Raw genomic sequence first — 22,151 nt, forward strand, 5'->3', positions numbered from 1 at the left:
TGGAAACAGGGTTTCTATTTGTACCGTGGATTGATTAACGTGGACCCCGACTTAAACAAGTTGAAAACTTTATTCAGGTGTTACCATTTAGTGGTCAATTGTACGGAATATGTACTGTATTGTGCAATCCACTAATAAAAGTTTCAATCAATCAATAGCGACCGGGGGCACAATTCTGCAAAAAGCTTATCGCTATTATCATTCTGCTATTCTCAAGGACAATTCTTTCACACCCAAACACGAGCACCATGTTGAGTGTGCGTGTGCTTACATTTGAAAGACATCACATTATTTTGATGATTATTGTCATTATTGTTTAGACTCATAATTTTCTTGTTGAGCAAACATTTCCGACGGTCTTTGTGAGAGTTCCCAGAAGGACGGTTTTTAAATATAACTGAAACTAAACGTAATCTAAGAAGTCAAAAACACTCACTCGCTCCACAGATAAAATCTGTTTATTAATGAGCTCATGAATGCAGAGCCAACTTGCCCTGGCCAGCTAGACTCCGTTGTGATGAATTGTCGTCATTCCTGCTAATAAGACTGCAGCATGAGTTTTTAATTAAAAGGTTGTTTTTAGCAATCCAGTTTATTTAAGTAAAATAAAAAAATAAATTACATCATTTTAGAAATTAAATCGCATGCCAATGTGAATCGAGATCACATTTTTGTGCAGCCTCAGTAATGACACAAGTCTTCCAGTTTCAATCATTTCAATAATTTTTAGGAGAACTGGCTTACTATTTATTATTATATTGCGTGTGAGGGCTGTGTTTACGAGCTGTGTTGGTTGTTACATTTAAATCAAAGCATTCACTATGTCTTCTCGTTCATATACTTTTTACATTTTCTTTTAGTCAGTCACAGTGGTCAGGTGGCCCTTCTAAAGAAGACTGCAGATGACAGGCGTAATGTGTTAGGTAAACATTCCATCCGGTATACCGAAAATATTGTGTGACTAAAAGAAAAATGGAAAAGTATATTAAATAGTAGCAGTTAGTAAGCGCAGTGGTTCTCAACCTTTTTTCAGTGATGTACCCCCTGTGAAAGTTTTCTTAATTCAAGTACCCCCTAATCAGAGCAAAGAATTTTTCGTTGAAAAAAAGAGCTAAAGAAGTCAAACACAGCAGTTTGTCATCAGTTTCTGATTTATTAAATAGTGGTCTTTCTTGAACTATTTGGAAAAAAGATATAAAAATAAGTAAAAACTTGTTGAAAAATAAACAAGTGATTCAATTATAAATAAAGATTTCTACACATAGAAGTAATCATCAACTTAAAGTGCCCTCTTTGGGGATTGTAATAAAGATCCATCTGGATTCATCAATTTAATTCTAAACATTTCTTCACAAAAAAATAAATCTTTAACATCAATATTTAGGGAACACGTCCACAAAGAATCTAGCTGAATTTTGCATTGTTGCATTTCTTTTCACAGTATTAACTTACATTCATATTTTGTTGAAGTATTATTCAATAAATTAATTTTACAAAAGATTTTTGAATTGTTGCTATTTTTAGAATATTTTAAGATAAATCTCACCTACCCCTTGGCATACCTTCAAGTACCCCCATTTGAGAACCGCTGAGTTCGAGGACACAAAACTATATACATAAATATATATATATATATATATATATATATATATATAACACAAATATATATATATATATATATATATATTTGTGTTATATATAATAATATATTAATAATAATAATAGCAGTTAGTTAGCGCACACACAAATATATATATATATATATATATATATTTGTGTTATAATAATATAACAAGAATAATAGCAGTTAGTTTGCGCACACACAAATATATATATATACATATATATATATGCATATATATACATACATGTACATGTATGTATGTATGTATGTATATATATATATATATATATATATATATATATATATATATATATATATATATTCATGGTGGCAGAGGGGTTAGTGCGTCTGCCTCACAATACGAAGTTCCTGCAGTCCTGGGTTCAAATCCAGGCTCGGGATCTTTCGGTGTGGAGTTTGCATGTTCTCCCCGTGAATGCGTGGGTTCCCTCCGGGTACTCTCGCTTCCTCCCACTTCCAAAAACATGCACCTGGGGATAGGTTGATTGGCAACAATAAATTGGCCCTAGTGTGTGAATGTGAGTGTGAATGTTGTCTCTCTATCTGTGTTGGCCCTGCGATGAGTTAGCGACTTGTCCAGGGTGTACCCCGCCTTCCGCCCGATTGTAGCTGAGATAGGCGCCAGCGACCCCAAAAGGGAATAAGCGGTAGAAAATGGATGGATGGATATATATATATATATATATATATATATATATATATATATATATATATATATATATATATATATATATATATATATATATATATATATATATAGAGAGAGATAGATAGATAGATAGATGTGTATATATATATATATATATATGTGGATGTCTTCCTCCTGGGGGTCCACCTGATGCCGACAAACCTCCACAATAGCCCAGATGTCTGCTGTTAGAAATATCTTTATATTTGGCAGCGCACACACGCTCTGAAAACACACCCAACTTTTCAGTTCTGCTCTGTGACTTTTCAGTCTCTCGCATTTTTCAGTGCGCGTCTGCTCAATAACTCCAACTCCAACAACTGTGTCTCGGTCCGGCTGCTGCTAATAAGCATGGTAGGTGATTGGATGAAGACCCCTGCTGGGTAATCCAATCACCTGCCAAAAAACAAAAGATGAAATGAGCTAATTAAAGGTCCAAGGGCTTTTTCCTCGTACTCACATTCTACTGACACCAGCTGACACTCCAAAAGACAAGGTGTCTTCACTTCAACAGATCAAAAAACCTACTGTTAAATGTCTCGTACAACAGAATCTTATTCAACAGTAGTTTAGGCTTTGGTCCCTAGAAAAGATCTACCGCTCTGTGTCTTGTTCTTGGTCCAATTATATCTAAATTATGTTTTTGGAATCACTTTTAGTTTCTTCTACCTGTGAAATGGTGAAAGATTTATGAATGCCAAACTTTTTTTCCCTTCATTGTCGCTATTGTTTGTGAGTTGGACAGACCTGGACCAGGGTCACCAAGTCTTTACTGGCAGATAAACACGTCATTCCCCTCTGAGACTGGCATAACTAAAGCCATCATAGTATAGCGTCAGTATAAATAGCCCTCAGTCAGAACACACAAGGACTTAAACTGTAGCAGGTTGGCCATCATGGGGTTGTGTTAGTTACCTGGATTGAACAAAACACCAGAATCTACCATCTCTTGTTGTCTTCCTCATAATAATCCCCCCTGATGGTTTGTTTGGGCTGAGTCAGCGGAGCTGCAGGGCCGAGGAGAAAGTGAGGAGGCAAAGTGGGGGTCTTTGATGATGTGGAGATTATACGTAGCCCGGCAGACTGTCTCCTTCTTCTCGGGCTCGCATGCGGCCTCGCACACATCAGTGTGGCGACACAATGACACACACATGTTCGTACGTACACACACGCAGCCAGGCCACCTCCTTCCTCATTGTTGTGGAATTACTTGCTCTTTATGGTCTTAAGTTACAAGAGCAATTGATCCCCCTGACCCCCTGCAAGCCCTTGAGCTTGTGCTGGGAATCTGAGCTCCAATGTATACACTTTGGAGACAGCTCAGCACTCCGCACAACCCAGTGTGTCCCTCACACACACACACACACATGCCTCTTCATTTTATGTTGGGATTTAGCTCCATCCACTGGCCATAAAGCGAAATACGTCCAAACATCTACAAGGACAGATCAAACCCAATCTCTTGTTCATTATAGGAGAAAAATGGAAATGTTAATACCGTATTTCCTTGAATTGCCGCCAGGGCGCTAATTGTTTTAAAACCTCTTCTCACTACTGCGCTTACCAAAGGCATGCAGTAAATTTAGGCCTGCGCTTATAAATTTGAGTGTGATGTAAGGATACCATCATGAAAAGCACATTTGTTAAAAAAAAACGTTATTATGGTCTTACTTTTACTTATAAATGAAGTCCTTGCGCAGCTCCTTCTGATCAAAAGCATCGATAACTTGTTTATAGAAGTCTTCCTTATCTTTCTTCAGTTTTAAAAGTCTCTCTGTCTCGATGGAGATCTTCCTTTATTACCTCCTGCTTCGATTGAAAGTCAAGGTTTAGAAAACTGTTTTATTTTAGATATGTAATCCTCCATGTTAAAAGTGCAAGCCAGAGGAAAAAATAAACGATCGCTGCTCATTCTTGCTGCTTGTTGTCACTTCTTCTGCCAAGTAGTCGCAAGAAGGATCACTAGCGCCCTCTACCACCAGGAGGCGGGAGTCATTTAATGACTCATATTTGACACACGCAGCTACGGTATGTTAATAAAACATAGCTGCTTACTGTTCTTTTTAGCATATTTAATAGCTTGGACCTTAAATCCTACTGAATAGCTCTTAATCTTCTTCCCTTTATGCGATTTCAAATGATTGAAATCAGCTTCCTCCATTTTGAAAATGATGACAAGGGAAGTGTCACTCGTGACGTGACGAGTTTGACCTGGCGGAAATTCTAGACATGCGCTAATAAAAAGAATATTTTGCGAAATGAGTTTGACCCGGCGTCAATGCTAAGAATGTGCTAATTATTTTGCGAAACGAGTTTGACCCGGCAGTAATTCTAGGCAGGCGCATACTATATACCCGGCGGCAATTCAAGGAAATACGGTATATTCCGAAAAATACGGTGAAATTACATAATCTCCCACGGCACACCAGACTGTATCTCACGGTACACTAGTGTGGTTGAAAAACACTGGACTAGATAATGCTTTGGTACTTGCTGGACTGTGATCCAAGAAAATGGCTGAACATGTTCAAATTCAGAATTGTACAATTTCAGGGGCATTTTGACTTCCAAAGTTCCTCTTTATAGGAAAATAACATCAGTATTTTGAAAAAGAAAATAAGAACGTTGCTTCAAAACTGGCTATGTTGGGGCTGGTTTTGGCAGCATGCCTGCTTTTCTTAGTCCCTGAAACAAGATAGACAGATAAATAGTACTTTATTTATTCCTTCAGGAGAGTTCCTTCAAGAAAATTAACGTTTTCGGCACAATCCCATTCAAGATCAGACAAACATTACAGGGAGACAGAACAGGATCGCTGACGGGTCTGCCGACTTCCGGCGCCCCTTACAAAAATGGTGAGATACAGGTAAACAAAACAAAAAGAATAAAATAAAATAAAAAAATCGGTCTAAGCCCGGGCTTCTGGAAACGGGGTCCAGACTGAGGCCAAGGGGAAAAAAACAACTCATAGCCATATCAATCAATCAATCAATCAATGTTTATTTATATAGCCCCAAATCACAAATGTCTCAAAGGACTGCACAAATCATTACGACTACAACATCCTTGGAAGAACCCACAAAAGGGCAAGGAAAACTCACACCCAGTGGGCAGGGAGAATTCACATCCAGTGGGACGCCAGTGACAATGCTGACTATGAGAAACCTTGGAGTGGACCTCAGATGTGGGCAACCCCCCCCCTCTAGGGGACCGAAAGCAATGGATGTCGAGCGGGTCTAACATGATACTGTGAAAGTTCAATCCATAGTGGCTCCAACACAGCCGCGAGAGTTCAGTTCAAGCGGATCCAAGACAGCAACGAGAGTCCCGTCCACAGGAAACCATCTCAAGCGGAAGCACAAGGCGGATCCACAAGGGAGGGGGGGACATAGGAGAAAAAAGAAAAGAAGCGGCAGATCAACTGGTCTATAAAGGAGGTCTATTTAAAGGCTAGAGTATACAGATGAGTTTTAAGGTGAGACTTAAATGCCATAGTACACATCCCTCTTACATCTCTTACAACGCACAACTCAGACTACGGTTTTAAAAGTGTTTCATCCAAAATACCCATTCAGCTCCTCCTTTACTTCTCCTCCCAAGCCTAACTGCTCTGCACAACAATTAACTCCTGACCCCGTATAATTGTATTATTGCAAGGGTGTAGCAGCCGTCACACAAACAAGAGAAGGACAGCTATGTCTCCAACAAATTGCTGCGCCCTGTGAAATTCTGACACCTTATATTTTTCCCTCCACATTTCCAGAGTCGGCTCAAATAAAACCCTGCTTGAGGCTCCCGTGATGTTGGAATGGATGTTTAGAGACATTATTAGACAGCCGGTGCCAGATTAATGCGTACAGCCAGGCCAATTAGATAATTGAGGTTGTTAGAGTGGAAAGGTTGAAGGCCAAAGACGGGATCATTATGCTATCATAATAATCTCCCACCGCTGTCACAGTCAAAGTCATTGTGTCATTTTTCAATCCCGAGCTTGTCCCAGAGCTTCCAACAGAGGCAGCGTTGTAAGGGCTCCCCACTGCCAGTACCAACTCCGTAGACCGGGAAGCAATTGGCTCTTTTTTTTTTTATATATTTGACTGAATTACAGGAGCAAATATTGGATTGAAGCATGTTTCCTTTGGTTTCCCTGTGCACACACACACTCAGCGATAAATAGCAACACATCCTGGATTTAAAGCTTATTTGCGATCACTCTGTCAGTGCTCTGTGTGCAGGAGCCCCCCCCTTCTTTTTTTTTAATTTATGAGACAGCTTTGACGGGGAAATGGCAAGTTTGAATTGAGTGAATTGTCCAAAGGCAAATACTTGTACTGTTGGTTCACGTGGATGGACAGACATTGCTCGCCTGTCACCGTCAATAAGAACCTGATTATGCATTTTATGTGGCTCCGTCCACATGGCTTCCTGTATTCTGTGGCTTTTTTTTACAAACCCCGTTTCAATATGAGTCGGGAAATTGTGTTAGATGTAAATATAAACAGAATACAATGATTTGCAAATCATTTTCAACCCATATTCAGTTGAATATGCTACAAAGACAACATATTTGATGTTCAAACGGATAAAAAAAAAATTTGTAAATAATAAATAGAATTTGATGCCAGCAACACGTGACAAAGAAGTTGGGAAAGGTGGCAATGAATACTGATAAAGTTGAGGAATGCTCATCAAACACTTATTTGGAACATCCCACAGGTGTGCAGGCTAATTGGGAACAGGTGGGTGCCATGATTGGGTATAAAAACAGCTTCCCGAAAAATGCTCAGTCTTTCACAAGAAAGGATGGGGTGAGGTACACCCCTTTGTCCACAACTGCGTGAGCAAATAGTCAAACAGTTTAAGAACAGCGTTTCTCAAAGTGATATTGCAAGAAATTTAGGGATTTCAACATCTACGGTGCATAATATCATCAAAAGGTTCAGCGAATCTGGAGATATCACTGCACGTAAGCGGCATGGCCGGAAACCAACATTGAATGACCGTGACCTTCCATCCCTGTATCCAAAACCAACATCAATCTCTAAGGGATATCACCACATGGGCTCAGGAACACTTCAGAAAACCACTGTCACTAAATACAGCTGTTTGCTACATCTGTAAGTGCAAGTTAAAGCTCTACTATGCAAAGCGAAAGCCATTTATCAACAACATCCAGAAACGCCGCTGGCTTCCCTGGGCCCGAGATCATCTATGATGGACTGATGCATAGTGGAAAAGTGTTCTGTGGTCTGAAGATTCCACATTTCAAATTGTTTTTGGAAATATTCGACATCGTGTCATCCGTACCAAAGGGGAAGCGAACCATCCAGACTGTTATCGACGCAAAGTTCAAAAGCCAGCATCTGTGATGGTATGGGGGTGCATTAGTGCCCAAGGCATGGGTAACTTACACATCTGTGAAGGCACCATTAATGCTGAAAGGTACATACAGGTTTTTGGAACAACATATGCTGCCATCTGAGCGCCGTCTTTTTCATGGACGCCCCTGCTTATTTCAGCAAGACAATGCCAAGCCACATTCAGCACGTGTTACAACGGCGTGGTTTTGTAAAAAAAGAGTGCAGGTACTTTCCTGGCCCGCCTGCAGTCCAGACCTGTCTCCTATGGAAAATGTGTGGCGCATTATGAAGCGTAAAATACGACAGCGGAGACCCCGGACTGTTGAAGGACTGAAGCTCTACATAAAACAAGAATGGGAAAGAATTCCACTTTCAAAGCTTCAGCAATTAGTTTCCTCAGTTCCCAAACATTTATTGAGTGTTGTTAAAAGAAAAGGTGATGTAACACAGTGGTGAACATGCCCTTTCCCAACTACTTTGGCACATGTTGCAGCCATGAAATTCTAAGTTAATTATTATTAGCAAAAAAAAATTAACATTTTATGAGTTTGAACATCAAATATCTTGTCTTTGTAGTTCATTCAATTGAATAATCATTGTATTCCATTTATATTTACATCTAACACAATTTCCCAACTCATATAGAAACAGGGTTTGTACATGCATTGACACGGTCATACTAATAACTACTATTTTCTCCCCCCTCTAGATCACGAACATCACCAAGCTCAAAGACTTTTTGCTGCAACACAGGAAGGATTATGTGAGTTCAGGAAGGTAAGATTACAGCCGTCTACTTTCTATACGTGGCAAATGCTGCCCGTCTCCAAAATGTGTACGTCTGCTTCCGGCAAGTCGCGAGCAGTGTGGTCTTTAGCAGCAGGCTCCAGTCTAGTTGTCGGCAATAATTGAAGTGCAACCAAGCAGAAAAGGATTAACGTCCTGGGGAAGGAAAGAAAAAAAAAAACGTCTCTTCAAGGTCCCCCCTGTATTATTGGCGGGTGTGTTTTGCTTGTTTGGTTTGTTTATAAGTCTTCACCACAACACATTAACTAAACATTAAAGATGTCTGTAGGTGGGGCCCTTTTGCTATTAGTGGTGGGAAAATCCATCAAGAATCCATTTGTAGCTATGTGTGCCGGCCTCATGCAGTTTTAGTTTGTTCCGGCAATCTGATTTTTGACTTCCTTACTCAGCTACATGACTAAAATGTTTTCCATTTAGCTGCCATGATAGATCCACTATGGACTGGACTCTCACTATTATGTTAGATCCACTATGGACTGGACTCTCACTATTATGTTAGATCCACTATGGACTGGACTCTCACACTATAATGTTAGATCCACTATGGACTGAACTCTCACACTATTATGTTAGATCCACTATGGACTGGACTCTCACTATTATGTTATATCCACTATGGACTGGACTCTCACTATTATGTTAGATCCACTATGGACTGGACTCTCACACTATTATGTTAGATCCACTATGGACTGGACTCTCACTATTATGTTATATCCACTATGGACTGGACTCTCACTATTATGTTAGATCCACTATGGACTGGACTCGAACACTATAATGTTAGAGCCACTATGGACTGAACTCTCACACTATAATGTTAGATCCACTATGGACTGGACTCTCACACTATTATGTTAGATCCACTATGGACTGGACTCTCACACTATTATGTTAGATCCACTATGGACTGGACTCTCACACTATTATGTTAGATCCACTATGGACTGGACTCTCACACTATAATGTTAGATCCACTATGGACTGAACTCTCACACTATTATGTTAGATCCACTATGGACTGGACTCTCACTATTATGTTATATCCACTATGGACTGGACTCTCACTATTATGTTAGATCCACTATGGACTGGACTCTCACACTATTATGTTAGATCCACTATGGACTGGACTCTCACTATTATGTTATATCCACTATGGACTGGACTCTCACTATTATGTTAGATCCACTATGGACTGGACTCGAACACTATAATGTTAGAGCCACTATGGACTGAACTCTCACACTATAATGTTAGATCCACTATGGACTGGACTCTCACACTATTATGTTAGATCCACTATGGACTGGACTCTCACACTATTATGTTAGATCCACTATGGACTGGACTCTCACACTATTATGTTAGATCCACTATGGACTGGACTCTCACTATTATGTTAGATCCACTATGGACTGGACTCTCACACTATTATGTTAGATCCACTATGGACTGGACTCTCACTATTATTTTAGATCCACTATGGACTGGACTCTCACAATATTATGTTAGATCCACTATGGACTGGACTTTCAATATTATGTTAGATCCACTATGGGCTGGACTCTCACTATTATGTTAGATCCATTATGGACTGGACTTTCACTATTATGTTAGATCCACTATCGACTGGACTTACACACTATTATGCTAGATCACTATGGACTGGACTCTCACACTATTATGTTAGATCCACTATGGACTGGACTCTCATAATCCAACTGAATCAACTGAAATCAACGTATTTTATTATGAACAAATTACATAAACACACACAATAGAACTGGAAATTTGTATCGTTAAGTCCTAGCATTGATTCCCTGGTATCGGGAATTGGCAGCGTATCAGTTGAAATGTAAAAAGTACCAATCACTACTAACAGGGCACATATGGATTTTCTTAGCACACACATCAGTTTTGTTGAGAATGCATATATTTTTAAGAGTTTTGTCTTTATTCATAGTCATGTTTAAAGCAGCTAATATTTTTCCGTGTACTCTCTATGCTTGTATCTGATGTCCACAAGTAAACTCTATGCCTTACCTTGCAGCGTTGGAATGTGGGAGTTGGAGTACTGCCTTCTTATCTTATCTGTATTAGAACAATGAGGCTGTATTTCTTTCTGGGCTGGGTGGGGGCTGTTCAGACCTCTTCTAGATGCTGGTATCAGCGCACTGTAGGACTGGTCTCCTAAAGCTTTAGTAAAACTTGATAATATTCCTATTCTGTCGTGATGGTCCTTTTAACTCAACAAATATGTCATCTGAAAGAACTCGGGATTGACCAGCGACTTTAATTCCCTGAGAGGAAGACTGGTCAGACGCAACATTGTGTATTTCCTTGATGTTTGTTGTTTTGTGTTCCAGTCTCATCTCATCAGACCTCTCCCGCATGACAGACAGTGAACGCGATCAAATCGACCAGGATGCCCAGATCTTCATGAGAACATGTTCCGAGGCTATCAAGCAGCTACGCACTGAAGGTGTGTAACATCTACAGCGACCTGAGAAGACCAGTCGTTAAGTTTTGCTTCGTTTTGACTTTCTAGCTGAGAAGCAGGTGACATCAGCCCAAACTAAAGAGCACAGGCGTGCTGTCTTGGACCTCGTTGACATGTATTTGAAAGGTGAGTTCAAAGGAGAATAAATACTGTTTAGCCTGGGGTGTTTTTGTGGACTGTGTTTGTGTTATAAAGGAGTTTGTAAGCTGTACTCGGAGCAGAGGGCCATACGAGTCAAGAGAATGGTGGACAAGAAGAGACTGTGGGTATTTGTTGTTTTATTATTATTTCGGTTACGTGTCAGGATTGTAAACACATGAAGTTCTTGGTTTTCAGGTCCCGGCTGGGATCTGAGCAGCAGAGTCGCGTGGAGAAAAGAGTAGATGAGGAGCCTGCCAAGGAAAAGAGTGTAAAGGAGGAGAGTGCTGGTATGTTACCCAGTCTTGTGTAGGTCTATGCATGATGAATATTTCTTGTTTTTTCTACAGAAAGAGACATTGCTTGTTTTTTTATCGGCCCCACTCTGTTCTAAAAACCAATCAATCAATGTTTACTTATATAGCCCTAAATCACAAGTGTCTCAAAGGGCTGCACAAGTCACAATGACATCCTCTGCTCAGAGCCCACATCAGGGCAAGGAAAAACTCAACTCAATGGGACAAAAAATACAAATCAATAATTATCACTTTTATTAGATATTAGAATCATTTGCTTTGTCACCTGTAACGTTTTATTCAGATAGCTTAGCTTAGCATGCAGAAAATGCATCAAAGTTGGAAAAGTCTAGACACCATTGGTCTACAGTATTTTGATCACTTTCTTTAAAGGGGAACATTATCACAATTTCAAAAGGGTTAAAAACAATAAAAATCAGTTCCCAGTGGCTTGTTGTATTTCCATCCATTTACTAGCGCTTATTCCCTTTTGGGGTCGCGGGGGGCGCTGGCGCCTATCTCTGCTACAATCGGGTGGAAGGCGGTGTACACCCTGGACAAGTCGCCACCTCATCGCAGGGCCTTGTTGTATTTTTTGAAGTTTTTTTCAAAATGTTACCGGTCTCGGAATATCCCTAAATAAAGCTTTAAAGTGCCTTATTTTCGGCTCTCTGCGAAGACACTGGGCATTTCCCTGTGACATCACACAGTGCTGCCAATGTAAACAAACAATGGGAATACCACAGCAAGATCTAGCGACATTAGCTCGGATTCAAACTCTGATTTCAGCGACTTAAGCAATTCAACAGATTACGCATGTATTGAAACAGATGGTTGGAGTATGAAAGTATTGAAGAAGAAACTGAAGCTATTGAGCGAATTCATAGTCATAGCATGGCCGAATAGCTGCGTTAGCATCGCCGGTAAAATGTCCGGACCAAACGATCAGGACTTTCGCATCTTTTGACACTGGAGCAACTTAAATCCGTCGATTGGTAAGTGTTTGTTTCGCATTAAATGTGGGTGGAAGGAAATGTAATGTAGTTGCAAATGCATCTACAGGTTATCCATACATCTCTGTACCATGTCTGCTTTAGCACCGACGGTAAATAGCATGTTAGCATCGATTAGCGTAGCATGTTAGCATCGATTAGCTGGCAGTCAACATCAACAAAACTCACCTTTGTGATTTCGTTGACTTAATCGTTGCAAATGCATCTGCAGGTTATCCATACATCTCTGTGCCATGTCTGCTTTAGCATCGCCGGTAAAATGTGGAGACACTCTGGCACATTCAATGGGGGTCTGGCGGCAGATTTCGTGCCACTTTGGCATCTTCGGGCCAGTGGTGCAACTTGAATCCCTCCCTGTTTGTGTTGTTACACCCTCCGACAACACACCGTCGAGGCATGATGTCTCCAAGGTTCCAAAAAATAGTCCAAAAAACGGAAAATAACAGGACTGTGACCCGGTGTTTGTAATGTGTTGAAAATGAAAATGGTGGGTGTGTTACCTCGGCGACGTCACATTCTGACGTCATCGCCTCCAGCGCGATAAACAGAAAGGCGTTTAATTCGCCAAAATTCACCCATTTAGAGTTCGGAAATCGGTTAAAAAAATAAATGGTCTTTTTTCTGCACCATCAAGGTATATATCGACGCTTACATAGGTCTGCTGATAATGTTCCCCTTTAACGTTCTGAGTAGATTCCCAATGTTTTTAAACTTGCTAACTCTTTACTATAATGAGTCGTCACCCTGAATAAGACAACTTACATGGATCAGGGCTGTCCAAACTTTTGCCCCTGAAGGCAGCAACATTGAAAAATGAAAGCATGCGGGGGACATGTTGATCTTGTTCATTTTAAAAACCATAACAATAAATAGATTTTTCTACCTGGAGGGCTCTCCCTCAAGTTCAATCACAAGGACCCAGAAGTCATAATGTTAAATATAAGGCCTATGTTATTATTTTTTCAACTCTTAAATCTCTAGATCAACTTAAGTATATCAATCAATCAATCAATGTTTACTTATATAGCCCTAAATCACTAGTGTCTCAAAGGGCTGCACAAACCACTACGACATCCTCGGTAGGCCCACATAAGGGCAAGGAAAACTCACACCCAGTGGGACGTCGGTGACAATGATGACTATGAGAACCTTGGAGAGGACGAAAGCAATATAATAATAAGTCATGTTTTATACCCTTTTTGTTAAAGAAACCCCTGTTTTTTTATGGTAAAATCCCACAAAATATAAAATTACCCTCCCCAAACAATGTTTATAGTGGAATATTTCATGGGAAGTTATTAAAGAGGCCAATAATTAACTGATTTTGTTGTTTTATTATTTTTGAACAATGACCATTAAAAAAAACACTAATATTTTCAGTGATCTAAAAGGTCACCAGGCATAGAAGAGTTAAAAATAAGTATTTTTTTCAATAAACTTTTAACATTCAAAACTCTTGATCAACTTCAGATCTATCCGTCAATTAGATAGATAGATAGATCGATAGTACTTTATTGATTCCTTCAGGAGAGTTCCTTCAGGAAAATTAAAATTCCAGCAGCAGTGTACAGAGTTGAGATCAATTTAAATAAAAGTAAAAAGTAAATAATGGGGGTTTAAATGGAAACAAAATAGAGAAATATTACAAAAAGAATAAAAACAATGGGAATAACAATATAACAGTAAAATAAGAATATAACAAGACAAAGTAGGCAGTAGTGACCATGTTATGAAAAACGTATTGCACTGTTAATGTTTTGCATCCCCTGTCATCCTAGTACCCCCCGCCCCAAATTATACGTCTTAATAAATAGTTTTTAAGGTTTGTTTCATTCTTTTTTTGCAAGCACACTCAGTATGCACTATTTCCCCAAAAATATTTCAATGTGCAATAATTAATGTGGGACTATCGGAGCCTTGCGTAGTAGGTCTGTAATTCATAACAACATTGATTTTGATTCATTATTTTTTGAGCAATAACCGTTTTAAAGAAAAAAAAAACAGTCTGCATGGCAGCTTTGTGTTATTAAAATCAGCATTGCAACCTTTTCTCGTTACATTTCACCTGCGTGCTCTATTATTCCATGTTTTATGGGGTCTTTTTTATTAATGCTATATTTAGATTGTGCCGCAGGACATTATAAAGTTAGCTTCGGGCCGCAAATGACCCCCCAGGCTGCAATTCGGAGATCTTTGACATAAATCATACATCACAGTATAATACAATATGAGGCCTTTTGGACTCATGACATAAGCCTGCATTTACACTAGGCTGACTGTACCTAAAGACAGCACACTCAGTGGATCTTTCTGTGTGTCTTTGTTGTAGACAAGAATGCTTCAGAGGTGCTGGACCCGAGCATCAACCTGTGGGAAGAGAGCAAAGTGGAGGACGAGCTTTCTCCTGAGGAGATTCAAATGGTTTGTGACCTCTTAGACTTCATTTTTGTTCTTATTGGTACACATTAAACTCCTATATGTATATATGTATATATATATATATATATATATATATATATATATATATATATATATATATATATATATATATATATATATGTATGTATGTATGTATGTATGTATGTATGTATGTATGTATGTATGTATGTATGTATGTATGTATGTATGTATGTATGTATGTATGTATGTATGTATGTATGTATATATATATATATATATATATATATATATATATATATATATATATGTATGTATGTATGTATGTATGTATGTATGTATGTATGTATGTATGTATGTATGTATGTATATACATACATACATACATTCATATTTATATGTGTGTGTAACTGATGTCAACATTTTGTCTTTTTCTCCTTGGATTCTTGCTGATTTCCCAATATTAAAGACAACAAAGACTACTTTGCGACAAATAATGATCCAGAACCTTATATTTTCGAGCCTGAATATACGGAGGACGAACTACACGTTTTAGAAGCTGAGTGATAAACAGATCCAGCAAGTATTACTATTGCTAAGTGTTTTACAAGATAAACAAACTAGGAAGATAATAGAACAACCACTTACTGTACAATGTCTGCTCTCACTGGGATGCTGACTGAGCGGGTGTTCATATCCTCCCGTTTAGAAGAAGAATTAATCATAATTCCCATGCAGGCAGAACAGGTGTCTGCAAGCGAGCATTTTTTCTGTCTTTCTTGCCATCTGCGGGTCTAAGTTGAATGTCAAAGTTGACTAATTTCTCGGTGTATGGCCCCAACCTTCCACTGTAGAAGTGAGAGGCATTAATTATAATATAAAACTTACTTTTACCAACTCAGAGGCGATGCAGCAGCTCAGTACAAGCTAGTTACCTAACTGATCACGGCGCCGCAAAAAGTAGTTCCTCGTTTGTGCTTCCAATAACAACATCGATAGTTAATATTCAAGTAATGACATGTAAATGAAAATATTGTTTTGCTGTTTTAAAGGGCTTCATGGGTGCAATAGAGTACTCTCATTAGCGGCATTGTTGGCTGACTTTTACTAGCGTTCATTTACGAGTTAGAATGCATCAATAATGAAAAACATGTGTCTTCTTGTCTTACATAAGGATTGTGATTGACAGGCTAAATTGCAAAAATAAGTGCAGTTAAAATGTGTCGTAAAACCATTTTACATGACATTTTGGCAGACTGTAATTGACGAAATCTGCCACGAGGGGGAGCTATTTCACTCTGATTGAGATCTAGTACTGTGGTCCTATATGGGCATGCATTTGTCATTATACATCTTTTGTGGAAGGAAATGTTAGAGAAAAACAGATTCTATATTGTTTTTTCTTATTAAAAGTGGAAAAAATAACAAGTAGAGGAGAGTATTATGATGCCAATATCGATCATCTGTTAGTAAATCGGTTGATACGATCACGTGCATGAACTGTAAATGTTTCTATTTAATTATGCTGAGTGCTATTGACAGTTTAACAATATTAATGTAGTATTTCAATGACTTCCTTCTTTTATTACATCAAATGGTTTGAGCACAACAAAGTCAATAGTACACAATAATCAATCAATCAATGTATACTTATATAGCCCTAAATCACAAGTGTCTCAAAGGGCTGTACAAGTCACAACGACATCCTCGGTTCAGATCCCACATAAGGGCAAGGAAAAACTCACAACCCAGTGGGAAGTCAACGTGAATGACTATGAGAAACCTTGGAGAGGACCGCAGATGTGACGTCGAGTGGGTCTAGCATAATATTGTGAAAGTCCAGTCCATAGTGGTTCTAACATAATAGTGGGAGTCCAGTCCATAGTGGTTCTAACATAATAGTGAGAGTCCAGTCCATAGTGGATCTAACATAATAGTATGAGTCCAATCCATAGTGGTTCTAACATAATAGTGAGAGTCCAGTCCATAGTGGTTCTAACATAATAGTATGAGTCCAGTCCATAGTGGTTCTAACATAAGAGTGAGAGTCCAGTCCATAGTGGATCTAACATAATAGTGAGAGTCCAGTCCATAGTGGATCTAACATAATAGTGAGAGTTCAGTCCATAGTGGATCTAACATAATATTGTGAGAGTCCAGTCCATTGTGGATTTAACATAATAGTGAGAGTCCAGTCCATAGTGGATCTAATATAATAGTGAGAGTCCGGTCCATAGTTGTTCTAACATAATAGTGAGAGTCCAGTCCATAGTGGTTCTAACATAAGAGTGAGAATCCAGTCCATAGTGGATCTAACATAAGAGTGAGAATCCAGTCCATAGTGGATCTAACATAATAGTGAGAGTACAGTCCATAGTGGATCTAACATAATATTGTGAGAGTCCAGTCCATAGTGGATCAGAATAGTTAGAGTCCAGTCCATAGTGGTTCTAACATAAGAGTGAGAGTCCAGTCCATAGTGGATCTAACATAATAGTGAGAGTACAGTCCATAGTGGATCTAACATAATAGTGTGAGTCCAGTCCATAGTAGATCTAACATAGTATGAGTCCAGTCCATAGTGGATCTAACATAATAGTGAGAGTCCAGTCCATAGTGGATCAAACATAATAGCGAGAGTACAGTCCATAGTGGATCTAACATAATATTGTTAAAGTCCAGTCCACAGTGGATCTAACATAATAGTGAAAGTCCAGTCCATAGTGGATCTAACATAATATTGTGAAAGTCGAGTCCATAGTGGTTCTAACATAATAGTGTGAGAGTCTAGTCCATAGTGGATCTAACATAATAGTGAAAGTCCAGTCCACAGTGGATCCAACATAATAGTGAGAGTCCAGTCCATATTTCGGATCTAACATAATAGTGTGAGAGTCCAGTCCATAGTGGATCTAACATAATAGTGAATGTCCAGTCCATAGTGGATCTAACATAATAGTGTGAGAGTCCAGTCCATAGTGGATCTAACATAATAGTGAATGTCCAGTCCATAGTGGATCTAACATAATAGTGTGAGAGTCCAGTCCATAGTGGATCTAACATAATAGTAAGAGTACAGTCCATAGTGGATCTAACATAATAGTGGGAGTCCAGTCCATAGTGGTTCTAACATAATAGTGAGAGTCCAGTCCATAGTGGATCTAACATAATAGTATGAGTCCAATCCATAGTGGTTCTAACATAATAGTGAGAGTCCAGTCCATAGTGGTTCTAACATAATAGTATGAGTCCAGTCCATAGTGGTTCTAACATAAGAGTGAGAGTCCAGTCCATAGTGGATCTAACATAATAGTGAGAGTCCAGTCCATAGTGGATCTAACATAATAGTGAGAGTTCAGTCCATAGTGGATCTAACATAATATTGTGAGAGTCCAGTCCATTGTGGATTTAACATAATAGTGAGAGTCCAGTCCATAGTGGATCTAATATAATAGTGAGAGTCCGGTCCATAGTTGTTCTAACATAATAGTGAGAGTCCAGTCCATAGTGGTTCTAACATAAGAGTGAGAATCCAGTCCATAGTGGATCTAACATAAGAGTGAGAATCCAGTCCATAGTGGATCTAACATAATAGTGAGAGTACAGTCCATAGTGGATCTAACATAATATTGTGAGAGTCCAGTCCATAGTGGATCAGAATAGTTAGAGTCCAGTCCATAGTGGTTCTAACATAAGAGTGAGAGTCCAGTCCATAGTGGATCTAACATAATAGTGAGAGTACAGTCCATAGTGGATCTAACATAATAGTGTGAGTCCAGTCCATAGTAGATCTAACATAGTATGAGTCCAGTCCATAGTGGATCTAACATAATAGTGAGAGTCCAGTCCATAGTGGATCAAACATAATAGTGAGAGTACAGTCCATAGTGGATCTAACATAATATTGTTAAAGTCCAGTCCACAGTGGATCTAACATAATAGTGAAAGTCCAGTCCATAGTGGATCTAACATAATATTGTGAAAGTCGAGTCCATAGTGGTTCTAACATAATAGTGTGAGAGTCTAGTCCATAGTGGATCTAACATAATAGTGAAAGTCCAGTCCACAGTGGATCCAACATAATAGTGAGAGTCCAGTCCATATTTCGGATCTAACATAATAGTGTGAGAGTCCAGTCCATAGTGGATCTAACATAATAGTGAATGTCCAGTCCATAGTGGATCTAACATAATAGTGTGAGAGTCCAGTCCATAGTGGATCTAACATAATAGTGAATGTCCAGTCCATAGTGGATCTAACATAATAGTGTGAGAGTCCAGTCCATAGTGGATCTAACATAATAGTAAGAGTACAGTCCATAGTGGATCTAACATAATATTGTTAAAGTCCAGTCCATAGTGGATCTAACATAATAGTGTGAGAGTCCAGTCCATAGTGGATCTAACATAATAGTGTGAGAGTCCAGTCCATAGTGGATCTAACATAATAGTGTGAGAGTCCAGTTCATAGTGGATCTAACATAATAGTAAGAGTCCAGTCCATAGTGGATCTCTGATGTAGAACATCTTGGCCTCTGTGTGTAACATGTCCTTCAGTGATAATCATACTTGGAATATTAAGAAATGCTGTTTAGATGATGAGGTGTTTTTTATTCTATTAGGGTAGCAACTCCATGTTCTGTATGGAGGTAAATAATAAATTGCTAACTTCTCAGCGGGGGGACTACAAATACATGCAGTATCAGCCTGAGGTCGGTGTTATTAATCGGCAATGGTGATCACAAATGTTTTCGTGAAAATGGTCAAACACTGTTCACTGGCCCCTAATTGTTGTTTCCATGTGTGCAGTTTGAGCAGGAAAACCAGAGGCTGGTGAGTGAGATGAACAGCCTGGTGGATGAAGTCAGGTGAGCCAACATAGGAATGGCCATCTCTCTGCCTTTCAGCTCCTATTTCGAGAGAGATATCCCAAATCTTTGCTGTTGCTTCCGTCAGACAAATCGAGGGGAAGGTGGTGGAAATCTCTCGACTGCAGGAGATCTTTTCCGAGAAAGTCCTCCAACAAGTAAGCTGACCGCTGCTGGCGTCAACATGTCAAGTCCTGTGAGTGACGGGGCTCTTGTCCTGGCAGGAGACGGAGATAGACAACATTCACCAGCTGGTGGTGGGTGCCACAGAGAACGTGAAGGAAGGCAATGAGGATATACGGGAGGTGAGCTTCAAATAAGAATACAGTGGTGGTCAGAAGTCTACATACACTTGTGAAGAACATCAGTTCTTTACAAGTTTCCAATCATTTCTACAACTATTATTTTTTTGTGATGTAGTGATTGGAGCAGAAAAAACATTCATGTAGTTTGGATCTTTTATGAATTTATTATGGCTCTACTGAAAATGTGAGGGTCAAAAGTATACATACAGCAATGTTAATATTTGCTTACATGTCCCTTGGCAAGTTTCACTGCAATAAGACACTCTTGGGAGCCATCCACAAGCTTCTGCTTGAATTTTTGACCACTCCTCTGGACAAAATTGGTGCAGCTCAGCTAAATGTGTTGTTTTTTCTGACATGGACTTGTTTCTTCAGCATTGTCCACACGTTTAAGTCAGGACTTTGGGAAGGCCATTCTAAAACCTTCATTCCAGCCTGATTTAGCCATTCCTTTACCACTTTTGACGTGTGTTTGGGGTAGGGGTGTAACACAAAAATTTTGGTTCGGTATGTCCCTCGGTTTAGAGGTCACGGTTCGGTTCATTTTCGGTACAGTAAGAAAACAAAATATATATTTTTTGGTTATTTATTTACCAAATTTGTAAACAATGGCTTTATCATTTTAACATTGGGAACACTATAATAATTCTGCTCACGTTAATCCACTTTAAACTGCCTCAAGTTGTTGCTTTGATTAAATAAAATGACAACACCTTTCTTCTACATATAAAAAGTGCAACATTAAACTGTTTCAAGTCAACTCATCATGCTTAATTTATTACAGCATTTGGGAAGCCTGTAGTTGACTTTTATTATGTAAATGTTATATTTTTTATCAACATGTGTTAGCAGGGACCCTGCTATTCAAAACTAGGCTGCTACATTACTAATGATTAATGTAACTATTGCTGAAACAATAGTACAATAGCAATACCATGGAGTTCAAGTGAAATAACAGACAGATAGGGCTTTGCTGACCTTAACACACACACACACAAAATGAGCTAACGTTAAGCTAAAAGCTAATTCGCCTTCACCTCAAGCCAGAACTGCGAGCGAGCTGAGCTGCAGTTTAAGTTTCTAGACGGTTAACGGGCTCATAGTGATCTTAATAGTAGTTGTGACTGGGAGGTGTTTTTTATAATTTGGGGAGAGTACGCTGTCCGCTGCTCACCTGCTTAACACATATCTGTTCGAAGCTGAAGCATTGACTACATGCGCTCTGAATATGCACTGCGGATAGGCTGTTACATCGCTCTGAATACGCACTACTGATTGGCTGTTACATCGCTCTGAATACGCACTACTGATTGGCTTTGTATGTAACCAATCAGATGGTTGTGTGGGCGGGACAATGCTGGGTGCTCAGACACAGGCAGAAGAAGCAAAGCAGCTTGTTAAGACTTTAGATTACAAACTCGTTCGGTACACCCTCGTACCGAACCGAAACGGTTAAATACAAATACACGTACCGTTACGTCCCTAGTTTGGGGTCATTGTCCTGTTGGAACACCTAACTGCGCCCAAGACCCAACTTCCGGGCTGTCCCTTGGCAAGTTTCTCTGCAATAAGTGTCAGGTTCAAACACTGATGACATCTATTAAACAGACAAGATGCAAGGACTCATGCAGAGTTAAATTTAGCTCATGAGGAGTAAGCATGGAGCTGCACACTTAGTCACAGTCTCGTCCTACGCTCTGAGGTTCAGCTCCCGCGTCCCTCTTTTTATTCAGCGCTCCATAGTCAACATCACTGAGGCCGCCTCTAAAAGGAGTGGTCACATATATTATGCAAAGCAGGTCCAGGAGGCACAGTATGTGACGGAATGGGCTGGGGGCCTTGTCTCTGCTTCGTCTGCGTGTTGTCATCTTATCTTCGTTGAGGTCCTTGAAGTCCTTGGCTGTTAGCAGGCTAAAACAAAGATAACATCTGTGGCTGAGGCCACCACTCAGACAAGAAGTTTTGTCCTCGCATAGATTAGAAAAAGTCTAACTTGAGCACAAAAGCTAATAACTAAAGCAACGGACTTTAAGCATACTGAAGTTAGTATGATAATATATACATAATTATTCTAACTATAAGGCGCTTTTGGTAGCCATCTACAAACCTCTGGCTGAGTTTTTGACCACTCC

The 22,151-nt window shown here is 39.3% G+C and overlaps 1 protein-coding gene across 3 annotated transcripts in view; it reads left to right on the top strand.

Annotated features, from left to right (window-relative positions):
* The window catches only part of stx18 (syntaxin 18), a 53,861-nt gene that overhangs the window by 14,723 nt on the left and 16,987 nt on the right, over positions 1 to 22,151 (top strand). For all 3 annotated transcript variants that reach the window (XR_009802225.1, XR_009802224.1, XM_061875293.1), the window contains exons 2-10: positions 8,403 to 8,470; positions 10,870 to 10,985; positions 11,052 to 11,129; positions 11,199 to 11,265; positions 11,340 to 11,431; positions 14,780 to 14,871; positions 19,656 to 19,714; positions 19,803 to 19,872; positions 19,939 to 20,019. Coding sequence is in view for 1 of the 3 variants with exons in the window: in XM_061875293.1 (XP_061731277.1) it covers positions 8,403 to 8,470; positions 10,870 to 10,985; positions 11,052 to 11,129; positions 11,199 to 11,265; positions 11,340 to 11,431; positions 14,780 to 14,871; positions 19,656 to 19,714; positions 19,803 to 19,872; positions 19,939 to 20,019 (723 nt within the window). In the remaining 2 variants the exon portion in view is untranslated. The remainder of the gene's footprint in view (positions 1 to 8,402; positions 8,471 to 10,869; positions 10,986 to 11,051; positions 11,130 to 11,198; positions 11,266 to 11,339; positions 11,432 to 14,779; positions 14,872 to 19,655; positions 19,715 to 19,802; positions 19,873 to 19,938; positions 20,020 to 22,151) is intronic.

The sequence above is a fragment of the Nerophis ophidion genome, linkage group LG16 (genome assembly GCF_033978795.1).
Source record: "Nerophis ophidion isolate RoL-2023_Sa linkage group LG16, RoL_Noph_v1.0, whole genome shotgun sequence".
In the NCBI taxonomy this organism is placed as follows: Eukaryota; Metazoa; Chordata; class Actinopteri; order Syngnathiformes; family Syngnathidae; genus Nerophis; species Nerophis ophidion.